The following is a 19,910-nucleotide window of genomic DNA, read 5'->3' as shown; positions in this document are numbered from 1 at the left end:
CTCGTTTTTAAATTTGGTGCTAAATAATTAAAGGTAGACAATGATTTAATCAAGTTTGAAAATCCTTCCTTACTTGTGCAACCAAATGAGAGCGCCTCTGAAAATCTAGACATGGACTGCTTTTTTTTTTTTTTTCGAATATTCACAAGTGCTTTTGCTGAAATATTTGCTGAATATCCGTACAGTTGCTCCATCATGTGTACTTTTGAATGGACCAGATTATTATTTTCTTCTCCTTCGCTCATATTTTAGCGCTATATTTTGACTAAATCCAATAACCAGAGCAGATATTGAAGCACCTTAAATTCCCCATCTCGATCCTGTATCCCAGCTACTTTTAATCGGCACCCTCTCCTTCAAAATTCCAGCACCGGGTTTGAAGGAAGTGAAGAAAAATAGCAGGTCTTGGAGCACTGCCTGGTGCTTGACTGGCCTTTATTAAGTACAGCAGGACTCTCTGGAAAACCTCCAGAGGACCGGCGAGAAAGAGGAGAGGGAGGCCACAGCAACAGAAGGACCAGCTCTGCCAACCCCGCCTTTGTCTTCTCCTCTTTCTTTCTCCCTATAGCTATGCACCTGTCTCTTTTTCACCAGCACAAGCCCTCACTGTCAACATTTGTCTGATTTCACTCTTTAAATCTCCCTCTTTTCCCTCTTGGTTTTCTCATCCTTTCTCTGTATTCTCTCTCTTCCCAACATCCAATAGCAGAGGTCCAGCCGGAGCTCCCCTGCTTCCAGATGACTCAACAACACGGAGTTTATATCAGGGCAATGCACCGCCTCTTCCATATGTCACTGTAGCCAAGCCAACCTTATACTATTGTTCAGGAATATATTTAAAGGGGTAGTGCAGATCTTTTTAAGTGGGGTCCATAGTCAGTATATTCCCAGCAGTAGATGGTGGTCTACATGCCCCCAGTTTAGAGAACCAGCAGGAGCCCTGGTGCCAGCGAAGCAATGTACTGCTGTGGACAGGGTCAGCAAATGTATTTTAGCCATTTGAAAATCTATATCATTTTAAGCGTACTTATAAGTTTGCTGTCAGATAGTCTTTTTCGATGGGAAACTGCTGTTATATAAGCAAAATATCACTCTTTCAAAATCAACCAGACCTTGCCGGCAAAATCAGTAATTTTACCGCACAGAACAGAGGAGTTGCCGCTCTACAGCCGCTTCAGTGTTTTTGGTTTGTTTGTGTGAATTTAATGTTTCAAAGGGTCAGTTCGGGTTTACCAAGGTCACACAATAACACAAAGTAACCAACCAATGAAGTCGGCAGTACGCCAGCCACTCTGCTAGGTAAAATCGGTGCTTTTTGCAAAGTGGTTTGGTGGATTTGGAGACTTAAAGTGATATTGATTTTTTTAGGCATGCCTTTTATAGGTGGCTGAAATACATTTTGTTGCTGACCCTGTCCACAGCAGTACATTGCTTTGCTTCCACCACTGGTACTCCTGCTGCTTCTCTGAACTGGTGGTGAGGCAACCGCCGTCTACTGTCGGTAATACACCGACTATGGATACCTCATACCACCCCACTTCAAAACAACCATAACTATCCCTTTAAACAATCCACTGAATTTTTTTTTTCTTTTCTATAATGCACACATACATAGTACTGCACAAAAAGCAAATGTTATTTAATTTTCCTCAGTTTTTAAGGATCACAACTCACAAATCATTCAAATAAACTGCATTCCAGCACAGTCGTACTGCAGTGTTGCAGTTTGAGCCCTTTCCATATTTTGGCTCAGGAACTGCAAGACTGCATTTTAAGTATGACCCTTTCTTCCTTTTAAAGTATTTATTCTAGTTTTCATAAAAGGGTCACGCATCCATTAGCCTTTGCAGTTGTTCATATAAACTAATCTGACAAGCATTGCTTCCATGAAAGTGTCATAAGTAATGATAGATGACTGATTTAAACTAAGAATAATAATGTTTCTGTAAGAACGGTACTGATTCAATGTAGAGGACTAACAATTTCTAATTATGTCAGACATACACTGTTAAAAAAAAAAAAGAAAACTAAGGGATAAGTGCTCTCTACAGTTTGTCAAACTGAGCATATATTGATGTAATTAAGTTAAAAAGAAAAACATATAACTTCTCTTGGAGTTAACTTTCTATCCTAAATCAACACAAAAATTAGCCTTTTTTTCTTTATTGTAAATTATTCTGATCAGAATTTGGGCTAAAGTAGAAGACCAAGTGGATTTTTTAACAAGATCTCAGAGGGCTTCAAATATAATTTGATTCCTCTCAACCGCAAGCTAAGTTGGGTGACAAAATTTCCGTTTTCTGTCCAAAAATTTAAATGAATTTGATTAAAATTATGTCATCACTCATCCATGATTAGTTCAAAGGGACTGAAATATCTGCTACACGGTTTGAACAGTTTTGACCTTTTAATTAATGTTAATGATACAGAACGGTGGGCTTTTTCTCTGGCTGCACTCATCGGAACTCATTTTGGATAATGGTTTCAGTTAATTGGCCAAAATATCAGATGGAAAACGGAGGAACTTGCGATGCTCGGGATGAAGCAAAGTTTACCAAGGTTGAGTTTTGCCAATGTGAGTCCAGCATTCACGCAGCACTTTGAGAGGCCTCGGTAACTGAAAAATAAATACTCTGCCAATGAATATTTCCACTGATTGGCACTGGTGTTAAAGTTCAAAGACTTTGAAGTCTGGCCAGCATGCAGACTCAAATAGCTCACCACAACCCACCCCCCTTCGTCCTCATCTCTCTCTGACTATTGAACATCTATTGACACACAGAAAGACCACACAGATAAGGCCCCCACGAGGACGTGCGCATAAAAACACCAGCGCAAGCAGGTCTCGATGTGTCCCAGTGCGAGTGGGTGTGGACGGTGAAGTTATGACACAGCTGCCATGATGGAGTCTTTAACTGTTACTATTGAACTGACAGCGGCGGCTCACAGGGTGTTGAGGTGGTGGAAAAACTGCTTTCAGTTTCCAACTGAGCAACTTGGTCCAACACATCCTCTCTGTCAGGCTGCAGCGCCCGTGGGCGCAGTTTGGCACCGCGGTGAGACCTTCTTTAGTGAGTGATAGACGTATTCTGTTTATACACAGGCAATTAAAAAAATAAAATAATATGAAACAGAGTAGCCTGCAGTCAGAATGGAAAAATGAAGACACCGCTCCCTGTCTCATTTACATATACTGCATGCTGCTACACAAACAGGTACAAGCGACATCAAGTCTATTTCCACACTTGTTATGCTTGTTAACGGATTACCAGGAATGATCTAACAAACCTTAAAAGGCATGATCGTGGATGCCAGGAAGGCAAGTAGGAGCCCCGCCAGCACTGTCTCAAAGGTGTGTGGTGGATTTAACAGAACACAAGACACCTTATCAATACATTTCCTGTGTGACAGACAGTCTTTTGGTTGAGGAATGCGGGGGATGTTTGGTGGCTCAGGCCATAACACTCCCCAGTATGGCAGATAACACGATACAATTGTGAGGAACAAGTGCTAATTTGGGAACACACAAGGCATCGCACCTTTGCCTGTGTGAGGTGTAAGAGCAGACAAACGCACAGACACCTCTCCTGTTCACTATAAACCACAGGGGACCAAGAAACTCTGCTTCCAACTGCACCATCATGATGGTGGAGTCAGGGTGCAGCACAGGCAATGCAGGTTTGAGTCTCATGAAAAGACTAGAGACTGCTCCCATGAATACTTCTAGATGAACATCTTGATTCTAGAGCAGATTCGTCCAGGAATTAGAAGATTGCACTCAGCAGAGTGCAGATCTCTGTCAGGTAACAGATGGTTAAAACTTACTGCAGAGCCGTCACAGCTGCCAGATGCAACCAGCGGAGATTTGCAAAGTTTTGATTTTTAAATTTGTTTTTGTATAATAGATTTTTATGTAAATTTTCTTATACAGATGTCTGCAGTGTTTTTAATCAAATGTTTTTGTATAGTCTCAGTTCTCTTTAAGATGCACAGAACAGTGTAATGACATTGAGATTGTTGACAGATTTCTTTTACTGTGTTTAACTTTAGTGGATCGTGATATATCAGGAATGGATTTAATCTGCAGATTCTCTGGTTCAAGATGATTGTAACTTTTCTATATATGTCAGTTTTTGAGCCAGGACAAAGGCCAAAGTGTGGCCTACAACAGACTAGGTAAGCCATGTTTTTAGCAGCCACTACCGGCCGGTTAAGAGGAGTGAGGAGTCAACCGTTAACCTGACACGCCAGATGGTTTGTTACACAGAACCATTCCTAAATTCATAAATGTGCACGAAAAACGTATTAGAGATTATCTGCAGACAAATACACACACAGATACGGACACACACGACTGAACCCTCACAGGCTTATGCCTTCAGTGAAATTATGCTAGTTCCTCGGCCATCGTGATTTCCTGATCAAAAAACATTGAATCTTCCCACTTGAACACTATTGGGATGATTTTGAATGCAGCATCTGAAGACAGAATGATCCACCTGTCAACGCTGGGAGGAAACAGACCTCTGCATGAGCTTTAACTGGGACACTACAGTTCAATCATTGCCATGAAACGTGGCAGCTGTTATCAGGGACATATGTGGTCTACAGGGTGTATAGTGGTGCGACCTCTATTAACAGGGTCCAGTCTATATGCCTTCTAGCCAGGAAATTCAACTTTTTTACATTTACAATATATTGTTTGTGATTCAGTCAGTTTGAGTTCAGGATAAGGCTGAAACTTCCAATTAATTCTCGCTTGGAATTGATTTTGACTACACAATGTTTTTTTTTTTTTTTAATAAACTGACATTTCATTATACAGTAGGTAATTTGTGCTTGAGGGGAGGTTTTTGTGACAAGGTGCAGGTAATGCTACAGAAAAAGAGCACTGTGTGCGCAGGTGGGTACAGGATGAATAAATATGCGGCATTGCAGGCCTGCAGCTCACTGCCTACCTGTGCTGAGAAGCAGAAGGACCTTCATGGAGAGGAACTCGTCGTAGGTTAGCTGCAGTCGTAGGAACTCCTGGCTCACCTGCCTCATGCCCAGACACAGGTCGTACATGGCTGACTGCTGCATGCGGTCCCTGAAGACAGCAAAGAGGGAGGGAGGAGGGAGGGGACAGTGACATAACAAAAATATTTTTAAAGCTGCAATATACAATATTCAGCCTCACTACATGTCAGCAGACAAATGTTTGCTTTGTTAAGATATAGTGGATCATGCTGTGCAGAGAATGAAGTCACACTTCCTGTGTGTGCTGGTATCCAAGCTTCTCTCTTTATTAAGGATGGCTGTGCATGCATGTTCGTTTACATCGTATTACAGCCAAACAATGCACTAAAACTGTTTCTGAAAACATGTTAGGTGAGAAACAGGCAATGTAGTAACATAATCTTGATCCATTTTTTTTTATCAGCACTGCCTCGTTTCACAGTTTCATCTGAGTTTTGGGAGTCGCCATTGGAAACCAGAACCAAAATGGCGGCTGCCTGATTACAGTCTTTCAGGTATTATGACTAAACATTACATTTAAATTATCTTTTTGAAATATGAGATGCTGTAACATAATCTTGAAATATCTTTGATCAACACTGCCTGGTTTTACTGTTTCATTTGGGTTTTGGGAGTCTCTGTGGGAAACCAGAGCCAAAATGGCAGCTGCTTGGTTACAATCTTTCTCATCTTACAGCTAAACGGTAAACTAAAATATACTTCTGAAAACATTTCAGGTGATAAATAGGCAACACAGAAACATCTTGATCGATATTTTATTGCCACTGCCTTGTTTCACTAAGTTTCAGGAGTCTCAGTTGAAAAACAGAGCCAAAATGACAGCCGGCTGGTAACAATATGTCTAAACAGTACACTAAAATATGTTTCTGATAACATTTTAGGCGAGGAACAGGCAGTGGACTAACATAATCTCGATCCATATTTGATCAGTACTGGCTAAATTGACAATTTCGACATTCAGGAGTCTCACTTGGAAACCAGAGCCAAAATGGCAGCCACCTGGTCAGAACATATCTCATATTACAGCTAAATAGTACACTAAAATATGTTTCTGAAACAAATTTTGGCAAGAAATAAGCAATGTAGTCACATAATCTTCATCCATATTTGATCAACACCACCTAGTCTCACAGTTTGATCTGAGTTTCAGGAGTCTCTGTTGGAAACCAGAGCCAAAATGGCAGTCGCCGGGTCACACCGCATCTCATACTACAGCTAAGCAGTGCACTAAAATATGTTTCTGAAAACATTTTAAGCAAGGATTAGGCAATGATCCATACTTGATAAGCACAGCCTGCTTTAACAGTTCAGTCTTAGTTTTGTGAGCAGATCCCCCCCCCCCCCAACTTTTTTGAGAGAACAAAGCATGCATTTGTTTAGGTCTGAGATGCTGGTGGTCTACTGCAACATTTAGCAGAAGTAAATGTCGTATATAGCACCTTTAATTTTCACAAACTAGTATTTTTCCAGACCTCTTGCATTAGATTCTTTTATTCATGTTATAACCCATCATTGGTACTTACTCATTTATTCATTTGTTTATCCACTCATTCTGATTTTATGTCACAGTTGAGTGACTCATTCACTTCCTATCTCCACACTAGTTCAGCCCAGTGAAACAATATTTCCACACAGTGCAGAGGAGGATCCTGCTAGTCTGGGCTAAGAGCAGAATACCAAATCCCCCCAGATTGCAGAGCCCTGCGTACAGTATCACAGCACAGATGCACCACTTTTCTAAGGCCATGGCAGACTATGAAAGACCCAATATCTAACCCCAGTCACCACAGAAACATTCTTAAGAAGCATGTGTAATTTCCACCATATTTACGCTGACAGAAATGACACACACATGAACCAATGTTAACTACACACGGATGTGCATGTTTACTAAACAGGTTAATGTGCAGCGATGTGTTGAAATACACCATTAAGTCGTGCATAACACTTTCTCCCTCCCAGTCTCCATCACACACATTTTATCAGCAAAATAATCTGGGTTACGTCACAGGGTTCACAAAAACAGGAAAGAAACATTAGTAGGGATAAAGCATGAGCCAATCAGAAATGTGCTGTGCAGATGCCACAGATTCAAGGGAATCTGTGGCCTTAGATGCCACTTCTCTGCTATAAATCACCATCACATTGAGACTCCAGTAATTAAATGCAAGTGGCGTGGCTCGACATGAAAGAGGTCTGAGTTTAGCCACAATACAGTGCATCATTACATAGGCAGCGAGGGTGGAGACTTCACTCTGATAACAACTAGACTAAACATTTTGTAAAAGGAGAGCGAGAGCAGCCGATTGGAAATGAGTGCATAATGTTCCCATTAAAGAGTAAGACAGCCTAACACTTTACAATATTTACTGTACGGCTGCGTCTGTCGGCCTAAATAACTGATAAACTGTGACAACGTCTGCGAGAGTAGCAGACCTGTTTCCCTGCTGAGCAGCACCGTGTATGTGAGCAGTTTCACAAAAGTGCAGCATAACATCATTTGATACAACTTTGGGCTGGAGTTTCTAAAGTCTCCACACGTTTTCTCTCCCTCTCCCTCCACTCTCGCACTCTCTTCCTGAAATCAATTTTGCTGAATCACTGCCCAAAATGAGCTGCTGGTTTTGGGGAGGAAAGAAAAAATTGGCAGCAACGTCTCTCCTTCCCTCCTTCTTTCTCATCTCTCTATATCTCTGTGTGGAGCTCTCACTCTGTTTCTCTTTCTGTCTTTCTATCACAGTGCTTGAACTCATTTCTGTTGGTAGACGATTCGGGAAGGAGCACAGACCTGAGGAGAAAGATTCACCTTAGGCTCGGGGGAAACTAACAAAATTTGTTTGTGCAAATAAATCCCTTAAAGTCTAACTGTAGTCACGATCAGTCATTCCCTTTTACAGTCAAATATCATGTTGATATTATAAAACTTATAGTTCATATTTTTTTATAGTTAAAGGTGAAAAAAGGTTTTCAGAGATATATCAGAAATGCTCCTCTAGCCTTTAAGCCTCTGAGTGGGTGGGCCCGTGTCTGTGTTTGATTGACAGCTGAGCTGGCAGGGGAACGGTGACACCATGTAAATCATCTCACATGGGTAACTGCAGTTTTTACAAGGACAGACAGTGTTTTCTTAGCGGTGATATTGACAAATAAGGACCAAACCATATAGCATCTGAACTGACATATGACATTTGCAGGTAAAATTCAGGCTGTTTAGTGTCTTTCAGCTGACTGGCTAATTAGCTGTCAGAAGTTCACTTTTTACCAGTGGTTACCATCAGCCAATGACAGAGCAGTCGTGTCTGTAGCGGTCTTAAGCAGTGATGGAAGAAGTATTCAGATATTTTACTTTAGTATAAGTAGAAATACCGCAAAATCCTGACCTGCGTTTCAGACCTTACTTAAGTAAATGTATTATTGGCCCAATTAAGGTAAGTAAAAGAACTAATTCTGTGAGTGTTCTACTATCATATCTGATGTTTCTGGATTAATATTATTGCTGCATTAATGTGTATGTCACATTTTGAAGGTTAGGCTCATTTTACCCATTTTAACCCAGCTTTAAGAAAATACTCTCAGCCTATAAAGGAATGCACAATTCCTTGACATACATGATTTTCGATGAACAGGATGGATGTGAAAATTTGTAATAAAAAAAAAAAAAAGTCAGATTTAATGTAGTGGAGTTCAAATGTACACTATTTGTCTCTAAGATGTAGTGGAGTAGAAGCATTAAGTTGCATTAAATGGAAATACTGCAGTATACTACAAGTACCTCAAATCTGTACTTGAGTAAATGTACTTAATTAAATTCCACTACTGGTTTTGAGTATATAATACTGTTTAAAATAAAGGAAGTGATTTGCTTTATGAAAAAGTTAGCTCTCTCCACAGGCAGAAACCCAACAGCACTCTGACTGTAGGCAAAAACACAGAAAAAAAATGTTAGCATTGCTTACATTAATTAATTTCTACTTTTATATGTACTAGAAAATTTTCCCTGTCCAATATGTACATGGATTGAATCATAAACGAATGGCCAGAACCTTTAGGGGACCATCTTTGTTTTAGGACTGCAACTAATAATTAATCTGCTGATTATTTTCATGAGTCCTATAGTCTATAAAATTTTGAAAATGCTCATCACAATTTCCCATATTATATTATATCATATTATATGTCAAACCAACTGTCCAAAACTTCACTCATCTACTGTCATAAATGACAAAGTGATTTCTGAAATTTAGGAAGCTGAAACCAGTAAATGTTTGACATTTTTGCTTGAAAAATAACTGAAACAATTAATCAGTCTTCAAACGAGTTTTCAATGAATTTTCTTTCGATCGATTAATCGACTAATTGTTGCAGCTCTACTTTTTTTATCTTTCAGAAGCTTTTACCACACTTCAGAGACTAAATGGCACAGATTATGCAGGCTTACTTTGTCTTTATGTAAAATGCACATCTGTCCGTGCAGTATTTACTCTCAATCAGTGACGGATTCCACTCTAAGAGCTGAGTGAGCGGACAGTCTATTCAATAAATGCCTTAATGCCCTGGGTCAATAAGCACTAAGTAGCTATGGAAACAAGTGTACGCCATCAGGCCACTAAAGACTGACCGGACTCAGCAAAGTTATGGACCAATTTTGTCCTGATTTTTGACTGAATTATCAATGAACTAAACAACAGATAGACTACTGTACGTTAACAACAAAGTGATGCACCTTGACCTGATAACAGGCCTGAAAAGAGACAGTGGGGTCGACACTAACATCCAGGCTGCAATGACAGCAGCGAGCATGTGACCAAAATCCAGGCCACCACCATCTCCAGCAGCCGCTCTACATCTCATCTGCTCTGTCAAGCTGAATACCAGACCCATCTGTCAATGGGACAAGCCTGCTGTAAATGCATCACATGCAGAAGTAGCGGCAGCGTACTGTACAATAAAAAAATATCTTAATTTCTCTGCAAAGAATTACATAAATGCATGTGCAATTCCAATATTTTGCTCTGTTAGAACTCATTACAGACTTGCCAAATGACACAACCCATTAAGTCTCTATCACCAAATTAGATTTTCTCCAAAAAGCTGTTGTCATCCCACAGAAGGAAACACATAATTCTTAATAAACTGTGATCCACTTGGCACTAAATTGATTAAAAGGATCAGAGGATCTCTGGTGTGGCAAACTAATGCTTCACCAACTGACTAAGCTCACAGTGATACAAACAACACAGCCTCACAGAGTCTGTGTTGCACAATGGCATTTGGACTGCCGTTTGTTTATTTATTTATTTATTTATTTATTTGGGGACAAACTGACCCGCTGACATTGACTTACACAAGCTATTAGTCGGAGCTTTTAAATCCGACCCTGACTGAACCCGCTCCTCCTCGTCAGGCTGCCTACAGAGGCTGCTATTCTCATTTTTGCTTCATTCGAAAACATTCACCGCAGCTCCGACGAGGAAAAGCCCACAAACACTTCCTCCCCTGTTCAAACATATTAACACAGATCAAGTGAGCCACTGACTGCCCTCGCCAGGCTTTGATCGCCTGGGCTTGATGCAATTAAGGAACCATCAAAAAGTACAAATGCGTTTCCTTATGAACTGCCAGAAATCAGGTGCAAGATTATGACCTTGTTTTAAGTACACCATGACTTCCTGAAGGCAACGTCATTACCACAAAAACTCATTTTGTCCCTTTGAATAGTCTTCAGGTATGTTAATGGAACACTCAAAATAGTACAACAGAGAAAATACACTCCTTACTCTCCAAATTCCACTTGCAAAATTGATGTTTATGCATAAATTTGCATCAAATGAGCTGCTGAAAATAGCAGAAGCTACTAAACACTAATAGTCAAAGCCTGGCTGTTCAACCAATTACTGTATCTACTAATTATATACTCTGAAAAACAAATTATTCTGTCTCACAGTCTGTAATAGACATGTTTGTGTTTTGTGGATCCCATAGGACATCAGACAACATCAATGTATTTTATAAAGTGCTGATAAAACTTTGCTTTCTTTTTGTTACATTTTGAAAATAAGATAATGTTAAATATGCATGTCAAAAATACACTTTAAAGGGATAGTTCTGATTATTTGATGTAGGGTTTTATAAGGTATTTATTGATTTTTATTTAGACCATTTGTTACCTACAGTAGATGGTGGTCAGCACCCCCCCCGTTTAGGAGAAGCAGAGAGGAGAACCAGCACAGAAGCTAAGCAATGATCTTATGTGGACAGGGTCAGGAACAAAAGGTATTTTAGGCGCTTAAAAAAGGGCAGCCTAAAAAGTCAATACTAGTTTAATTGTATGCTGTATTTAGAACATTTTCACCACTTAAACTTGCCAAGAGAAAGCCTCTTCCGATGGGAAAATTCCATTATACAAACCAAATATCGCATTCTCCTAACCAACCAAACTACAGAGAAAAAAATCACAAATTTTACCATGCTGGAGTTTGGTTGGTTTGGAAAAAGCAATATTTGGCTTTTATAATGCTGGTTTCCAGTCAGAAAAGGCTGTAAGGTGACAAGGTAAAGCTGTGAAAATATTCTAAATATAGTGTACACTTAAACAGATTTTTTTAGGTAGACCTTTTTTAATTGGCTAAAATACCTTTTTCTCCCATGCTGGTACTCCTGTCTGCTTCCCCTAAATAGGGGTGTGCTGACTGGTATTGACTGTAGGTAATACACTGACTATTGAGGCCTCCTAAAATCCTACATCAAAAAATCAGAACAATCCCTTTAATAACATTAGCATGATGTGTGCGGTATACTGCAGATATGGAAGTGTGGACCTACTCGTTAAAGATGAGGTCAGGGGCAAAGTAGAGCATCTGTGCATTGGTGTGTTTGTAGGAGCGCCAGCTGAGGCAAAAGGAGGACAGACACATCCATGAGTACTGGATCAGGGTGATTTGGTCCTCAATGGGCAGGCCCCGGAAACCTAACACACAAAAACACACACACGGAGAACACAGACGAGGCAGATGAGAGGAAAGCACTGTTTAAATGTAACAGTCAATACTCAGGCATTGATTAAATATATTTGGACTTAAGCACCAACTCAAGAGGCATTTGTTTAACAGTACATGCATGTGTGTACCTGTGTGTTTGCTAATGTGCGCTATGTGCCGCGCATCTTTGCTAAAGTGTGCTCTTTTTTTGTGCCAATATTTGTTTAGACGTGATACCCACTGAGAAGTATTCACCCATTCTTGTTTTATACAAATCCCACAAGGCCTCCAGTTATTGGCGTGTTTTCTATTGAGCTCCAAAAATAGAGTCGAATAGGAAACTTGCCAAACTCTCAATCAAACTCTGGCAAGAAACTCCTCCTCATGCAAAACAGAGGCCAACTGAGGACATGCGAGTGACTTATCAAGGCTTAGGGACTATTTTAGTCAATGTGCATGTCAATCTGCAAAATACAATAATTAAAGAAATATATATTTGTAGAAAAGGTATGTCAGATCCCTGGCTTAAAGGGATTGTTTGGATTATTTGCAGTGGGGTTGTATGAGGTTCTTATCTGTAGTCAGTGTATCACCTGCAGTAGATAGTGGTCGGCAAGCCCCCGGTTGGGAGAAGCAGCAGGAGTACCAGTGCAGGAAGCTAAATATTGGACTGCTGTACACAGGGTCAGAAGCAAAACTTATTTTAGCCGCCTAAAATAGGGCCAACCTAAAATAACCTTGCAATCAAACAAATGGCCAAATATTGCCAATTAAATTACTATCTCCAAAGCCACCAGACGTCATTGCCAAAAACATCAATTTCACTTTGCAGAACAAGGGAGTTGTTCATCTACCATTGCCTTAATCTGTTAGTTTGTTGGTGTGACTTTAGAGTTTTAAAAGGTTACCCAGGATGAACCAAAGTCACATAATAACACAAACAAAGTAGCCAATCAAGGCAATGGTAGACCAGCAACTCTCATGTTCTCTGAGGTCAAATTACTGTTATTTCCAATGGAGTCTGGTTGAGCAATATTTCGCCTGTCTGACAGCAAGGTGAAGCAATAAAAATATTCTTAATGTAGCCCACACATAAACTGATAAAGATTTTTTTTGGGTGGGCTAAAATAAATTTTGTTGTTGACCTTGTCCACAGCAGTGCATTTCTTAGCCTCCAACACCGAGACTCCTGCTGCTTCTACAAAGTGGGAGTATCTCGACTGCCATCTAGTCTAGGAAATACACTTATTATGTACAAGTACCTCATTACAACCCCAGTTCACAAAGTCCAAACTATCCCATTAACACTTTATATTCTGCCACTAAATAAAATAAAAAAACACAGGGACAACTAAAACATAAACTAAGTAGAGTTTGATGTCTGTGCTTTTCAGGTGTCTGCTAAATATGTAGCTCCAAAACAATTGTGACTTTCTTGTGAACATATTGTTGGTGCGGATGGTATCGCTCCATGTTGCCCTGTGTGTCAGCCCTGCCACATCCAAATGTAAGCTGAATGCAGGCGGTGGCATATCTGAAAGTCGAAGGTACTCATTTTGACCCTTCTGTCTGGCTCCCCTTCTATTTATACGTCCGGATATGGCAAGCAGACACCGTGGAGGTATCAAATATTTGCAATACAGCAAATTAAACAGCCTCAAAGAGCTACCTGTGAGGCATCTTTCAATATGTCTCCCACTGACTGGCATTTTAGGGGAACTTGTTTATCCCTTTTCAAACACTTTTTTTTCTTCCTGTGCTGTGGTTTCAAGGTAAAATTAATGAGATAGACATTAGATCTTCTGTTCACCATAACATCTGACAGCGATGATGTAAATGAGCTCTGTTTGGAAATCTTAATCTTGATTCTATTAAATGGTAAAATAGGATTCCCCTCCTAATCTTGTTGAAGCTTTACGGGATCATTTCCTGACCTAATATTTAAAATTAAAAGTGTGAGCCCTGACAAAACTAGCAGTGTTGCATCGTCAAAATGTGGAGATCAAACAGGAAGATGTGGGCATGTTATCTTTATTAAAACCCCAGTTCATAATTAGGTTTATGCTCTAGACCTCCCGTGTTTTATTGGATGGATACTTTCACCACTTACCATTTTATAAATAAAACCGACTACATTTCAATTGTTTGCATCAACAATAAATTCATCATAAACATAACATGTTTATAGATGTAAAAATGCCAGAAATTTACATGATCATGGACGTTCCATTGCACTGAAAACACAAGCTATTTTAACCAAATAAACTTACTGCAGCCATTTTATGGACTTTTATTGACCCTGCAATCTAAAATGCTGTAACCATTTCCATTAAATATAACATTTAAAGGGACAGCTCACCCTAAACTCAAAAATACATATTTTTCCTTGTACCTGTAGTGCTATTAATCTAACTAGACTGTTTTTGGAGTGAGTTGCTGAGTTTTGGAGATAGTGACCGTGGACGTGTCTGCCTTCTCTCTAATCTAATAGAACTAGATGGCTTGTGGTGCTTTGAGCTAGGGTTTGGCTAATTCAAAAAATTTCAGACCAAATACTGGACCAGACCCATAATACCGACTTTTACCACTAGGTGTCCCACATGACTTTATGCTCCTGGGTGGAACATAAAGAGAACCCATGAACAAGGCCGGTTTGAGTGGAGTTGCAAGTCTGCAAGTTTACCCCAACACCTTCCTGTAAATGTTGCACAATAAAAGAAATAAGAAATAAAGGGGCTCTGTCCACTGAAATGCCAGAGGGCTTTTAATTTGAAATAGAAACAGGAACTAACAGGGCAAACAGAGCAGAACAAGGCCTCAGGCTTACCTTTCTATCGGCTAGGCTACTTTGCTAACAGAGTTATATTTAAAGGTAAAATGATGGGGTCAGTGTTTTTTTTAAATTTCCAGCAATGCATTTAACAATCTAGTTAGCAACTTAGCTCCACTCCACCTTCTGCTCAGCTGTGCTGCAGAGCCTGCCCACATTTCCCCTGATGCCTTCTAGTGCTGGAACAACTTTTGTTCAGTTTGCTGTTTTGTGCTCCAAAATGTAAATGATACTTTTTCTTAGTCTTTGTAATGTGTCTCTTCAGAACACTGTTGTTCATGTTACTAGTAAGTGTCATTTTTATGTTGGATTAAAGCACCAATTTAGCTTCACACACCAGATCGAACCAATAGAACTAATTCTACTTTGAGCACCACAACCTGAGTGCCATCTAGTCCAATTATATTTGAGAGAAGGCAGACATCTTTACAGCCGATAGATATCATCTGAACTCTGCAACTCACACCGAATAGAGAAAGGATATGTATTTTTGATTTGGGGACTAACCGTCCCTTTAAAAATATGATTTACACACCTTATTTTCACATATGAGTGTGCTGTTTCAACTCCCTTCCAATTCTGGCTTAAAAAAAACTCTTTCAAACAGACTTTAGGCCTCAGCCCACCGCTCTATTGGTCACTAACCTGGAAGTACTTTGGCCCACTTCACCATGCGTACCATCTGCTTTCCGGCCAGGCGGTTGAGACTGGACAGCAGGTGGTCAGTGGTGTCAGGCTGCGTGTTGTCATAGCCAGAGTACACCTCTTCAGGCTCGATCAGCTCCAACACGCTGCAGATGGAGGGCGGCAGAAAAGGTGTGACCACCCCGGGCCCGTGGGGCACCAGGGCATTGGCAGCGCTGGCATTCAGCTCCTTCTCTGAGGACAGGTAACCGCCTCCAACGCCACCTGTGGCAGTTTGGCCGTCCTTAGAGCCCTGCAGGTCCTCGCTGACTCCCTTCAGCTTCCCCAACTTCTTGGACTTTCGTGCTGTGGGGAACAAAACAACCCACATTAACACATTGTTGATAGAGACATTTCTGACATTCATAATTGGAAGTTATAATTGCAAAGTGACAAATCCTGTAGTGAACTGATGCTGTGGAAAAAAAACAAATTGATTTACACTGATAATACATAGTATCTGGGTGCCAAAATTCATGTCTGCTCTGTGTTTTAAGAAACGTCTACAGTTTATTACATCCCGCTCTCTTCAATCTGTGTACAAATAACATAACTTTACACCTTCAAATTGCATGCAGTGCAAATGCCAAAAACCAATTTTGCGTATCCAATCCTTCCCATTAACTTCTGTGGAGAGTGCCATCATAAACCTACCTCAGTATTTGTTGAGAATAAACCTACACATTATTACGGAAACAAGAACTAGCCAATCACAGCACAATAGGGCAGGACTAGGTGGAACAGTCGTGGGAAAAAAAATAATGTGTGGAGAGCAGATATGTCCAAATGCCACGCAGGATGGGTCTAACAAACACAGGACTTTCACCCAGGAGGCCAGTGTTCGTATTGTGTTCGTGTGAAACCAAAAGTAAACGTTGACTTGTTTTAACGTACAGCCATACATTAAGAGACTTAACGCATTTAACTTATGTCGCGTACGTAAGGTAAGTTGACATACTTATTTTAACCCAAACTGTGGTCATTTCCTAAACCTTACCATGCAAATTTGTTGCCTAAACCTGACCAAAATGTGACCATTTTACAACATGAAGCCCATTTTGTTACCATGGCGACAAAGATCATCTGACTACAGATCAGCTCTTCACAGAGGTTAATGGGAAAGCTGGAACATTAAAGCATGTCCCAGTGTATCGATAAAATATAACAGAGAGGGTAGGACTTGATAAGTATTCAGTTCTTCCTACTCATTTTCGGACATTAATTATTTATTTCTGCTGAACATTTGCTATTAAGTTAATTCATTATTCTGATTTTTTCTTACTTGCATTTTTTTTCAACATGTTCAAAATAAAATCTAATCTATTTTTTAATCTAAATCTAAAGGATTGGTGCATCACCTGTTATTTGCACGCAGACTGAAGAGACCAGGCTGGATATTAAATGCTTAATTCTAAACCAATGTATTTTCTCATTTTGCACTTCAAGGTTAAAGACATGCTTATCAAATTTCCACAGTACAGTGCTGGAGGAAATTTGTTATTTCTGTATCTGAATGAAGCTATAGCTTCTGGGAGTTGTAACTGTAAATGCTGGGGTGTGAATCAGAAATTGGAAAGAGTCCATTTGGAATGAAATTCAGTAAAACCAAGAGCACACATTAGTACAATAATCATGCTTCAGTTTCTGTGTATTGTTTGGTCATTCACAGATGGGTAAAATCTTCGAGGGACGATGAACCACAAATGACAAAAAAACATAGGTAACAAATTAAAGAAAAGATCAATATAAACCTCCAGAAAAGCTTCAATGCTCCTAAAAAATTTGTTTCTTCAAGTCTCTGTAACTCTTATGGACGACTGAAAACAATTCCCCCAAAAGATACTCCCTCATGTACTGTGTTGATGATGGTGGTGGAGCTCCACAAACAGCCTCTGCACCGACTGCTAGTCAGCTTTAAGCTAGCTAGCAATGTTAGCACCAACCGTGTGTGCATTTGTGTTCAGCTCAGCTCTCCTGTTCTCCCTGTTATTTCCCTCCAATTCTTTCTCCTTTTTCCTCAGTCTCTGTGAGACTGTGAAGCAGATTCCTAAAACCCCAGGGCCTTTCTTTTTGCTCAAGTCGAAACATTTTAATTCATGTCTCCTCTTGCCCACTTAACCGTTTGCTTTATTTTAAAGGGATAGTTCACCCTAAAATGAAAATTCAGTCATTATCTACTCACCCTCATGCCGATTGAGGGTCAGGTTTATTTCTTAGTCTGCAAAACAGCGTTGCAGAATCTCCCGAACAATGTAAAGCTTGTGTGGCATAATCCAGGTTTCTTTAAGTCCCAATATGCCACTTGGATTATACCAGACGAGCAGCATGGAGGTATTTTATTCTGTTGGGTTTTGTTTTTACATTGAAAAACTGGTCAGCATTCACTTCCATTGTTTGGGAGGTTCTGCAACTCTGTTTTCCTGTGAAACTCCAGCAGTGTTTTGTGAACTAAAAAAAACTAAACCTGACCTTCAAGCAGGATGAGGGTGAGTAGATAATGACTGAATTTTCATTTTTGAGTGAACTAGCCCTTTAAGTGTGAAAACACCTGAAATAAAGATCCGCTGCACTTTAACAAGTGCTCATGGCTGCAAGTATGTCAACACCCAGCTAGCAAGTAACTTGCTTGTTAGCAACTTCGTATTAAATGTTCTCCAATGTTTTATGTGGCTTTGTGCCAAGCAACACTTTGTTGTTTTGTTTGTAAAGAAAGAAGAGTCATACTTTTATCTTGAACAATTATCTTCTTTTTCACAGTTTAAGACTACACTGACCCTGACCCACCACTTCATCAGTCTTCAGGCAGTTTCTCGACAAATCACTACTACACTAATTTCCTTTTTTGCATTTTGTTAAATAGTTTTAGCTTGTTTTCAAAGAAATTTGTTTGTGTCTCGTAAAAAAAAAATGAATAAAGATGACATGGTTCATGGTTAACAGAGTGCTCCCATACAGTAGGTGTTCAGCTGGGCTGAGATCTGGTGACAGTTCTTCTAGTAAATGATTCACTTCATTTTATTGCTCATCATACGATTCAGTGACACCTTGTGTCCTGTATGGAACCATCTGCATTTGCTCTATTTCTACACTAATTTATTCATATATAGACTCTGTCACACATACTTGGGGATGAAATACCAAATCAAATATATTCAGTTTACTGTCAGAGAGGAGTAAAGAAACCAGAAAATATTCACATTTAAGAATCTGAAATCAGAAAGTTTTGACTTTTTTTTTCATAAATAACTCAAAACCATTGATTATCGAATATATATATATATATATATATATGTATATGTATATATATATATATATATATATATATATATATATATATATATATATATATATATATATATATACATATATATATATATATATATATACATATATATATATATATATATATATATAAAATCCTTTTAATTTGAAGTGCTTTTGCTTTCCTTCTTTAATGAAGTAAAATAGAAGTAGTAAGCCATGACCTGAGCATGTGCAAAACAATATATCATATGGCATAAATTGTCTTTGGGAATCAATGTTTAAATCATGTTTGTACAATCATAAAACAAAAATAATGCAAGAGTCAGTAGTAGTCCTCATGGAATAAAATAAAAAATAATAAAATAAAATAAAGTTTGCTGTCTGCTGTAGTGTAAAACATTCTCAAATTGTTGTAAATTGTTGCTAATAACCAAATATATAAGTAATATAAGTAATCCTGGCCATTCAATATTCATGTTTTAATACAAAAACATGAATGTTGCGCCCCATATAGTGAGATGTCATTATATAGACTCCAGTGTCCCTGGGAGGAGGAGGTTCTAGCTAAAAATATATTTTTTTAAATGAAATAAACATGACCTAGTATATTTTAACTTCTGTGAACTAAACTTTTTAAGTGTGAACCTGCACAACCCCCTGTGAAATAACCTAAATCATCTGTCCAGTATAGACCTTTTTCACATCAACCATTTTGATTTGAAATATTACGGTAAACACAGGTGTTACCAATCATACTAATTGGTTCAAGTCAAACAGAGTCGAGGTGCTGCTATTGTGCATGTTGGCTCACTGAAAAGCTTGTGCTACTAAATTGAATGAAACCTTAATTAGCACCATCAGTGACACCTGTGTTTACCCTACTATTTCCTGTCAACATGGCTGCTGTGGAAAGGCTGCTCCACTTGCTAATGTTAGCTGCTGTTGCTACCAGCACTGCCCAAATGCATTTGTTGGAAGTCTGTCTTTACTCACTGTTGTCCATGAACTCCACTTCAAGATGAAAGCTGGAGTTTTCCTGTCTGTGTTTGGAGACAGCTGTGTCACCCTTCATAAGGACTTTTCACTGCTTCACCACACCAAGGTAGGAATTCCTGCTTGCTAGCTAGCATGCTAAA

General features: G+C 39.3%; 1 protein-coding gene across 1 annotated transcript in view; it reads right to left on the bottom strand.

Annotated features, from left to right (window-relative positions):
* nr3c2 (nuclear receptor subfamily 3, group C, member 2) overlaps window positions 1-19,910 on the bottom strand; it is a 123,154-nt gene that overhangs the window by 17,649 nt on the left and 85,595 nt on the right. Inside the window, exons 5-7 of the mRNA XM_084715129.1 lie at window positions 15,472-15,816; window positions 11,842-11,986; window positions 4,959-5,089 (exon numbers count right to left, since the gene is read on the bottom strand). Coding sequence (XP_084571255.1) covers window positions 4,959-5,089; window positions 11,842-11,986; window positions 15,472-15,816 — 621 coding nt within the window. The remainder of the gene's footprint in view (window positions 1-4,958; window positions 5,090-11,841; window positions 11,987-15,471; window positions 15,817-19,910) is intronic.

The sequence above is a fragment of the Lutjanus erythropterus genome, chromosome 3 (genome assembly GCF_056507025.1).
Source record: "Lutjanus erythropterus isolate fLutEry1 chromosome 3, fLutEry1.hap2, whole genome shotgun sequence".
Taxonomy (NCBI): domain Eukaryota; kingdom Metazoa; phylum Chordata; class Actinopteri; order Lutjaniformes; family Lutjanidae; genus Lutjanus; species Lutjanus erythropterus.
Note: the sequence above shows the minus strand (reverse complement) of the source record. Positions and strands in the feature narration are given on the sequence as shown.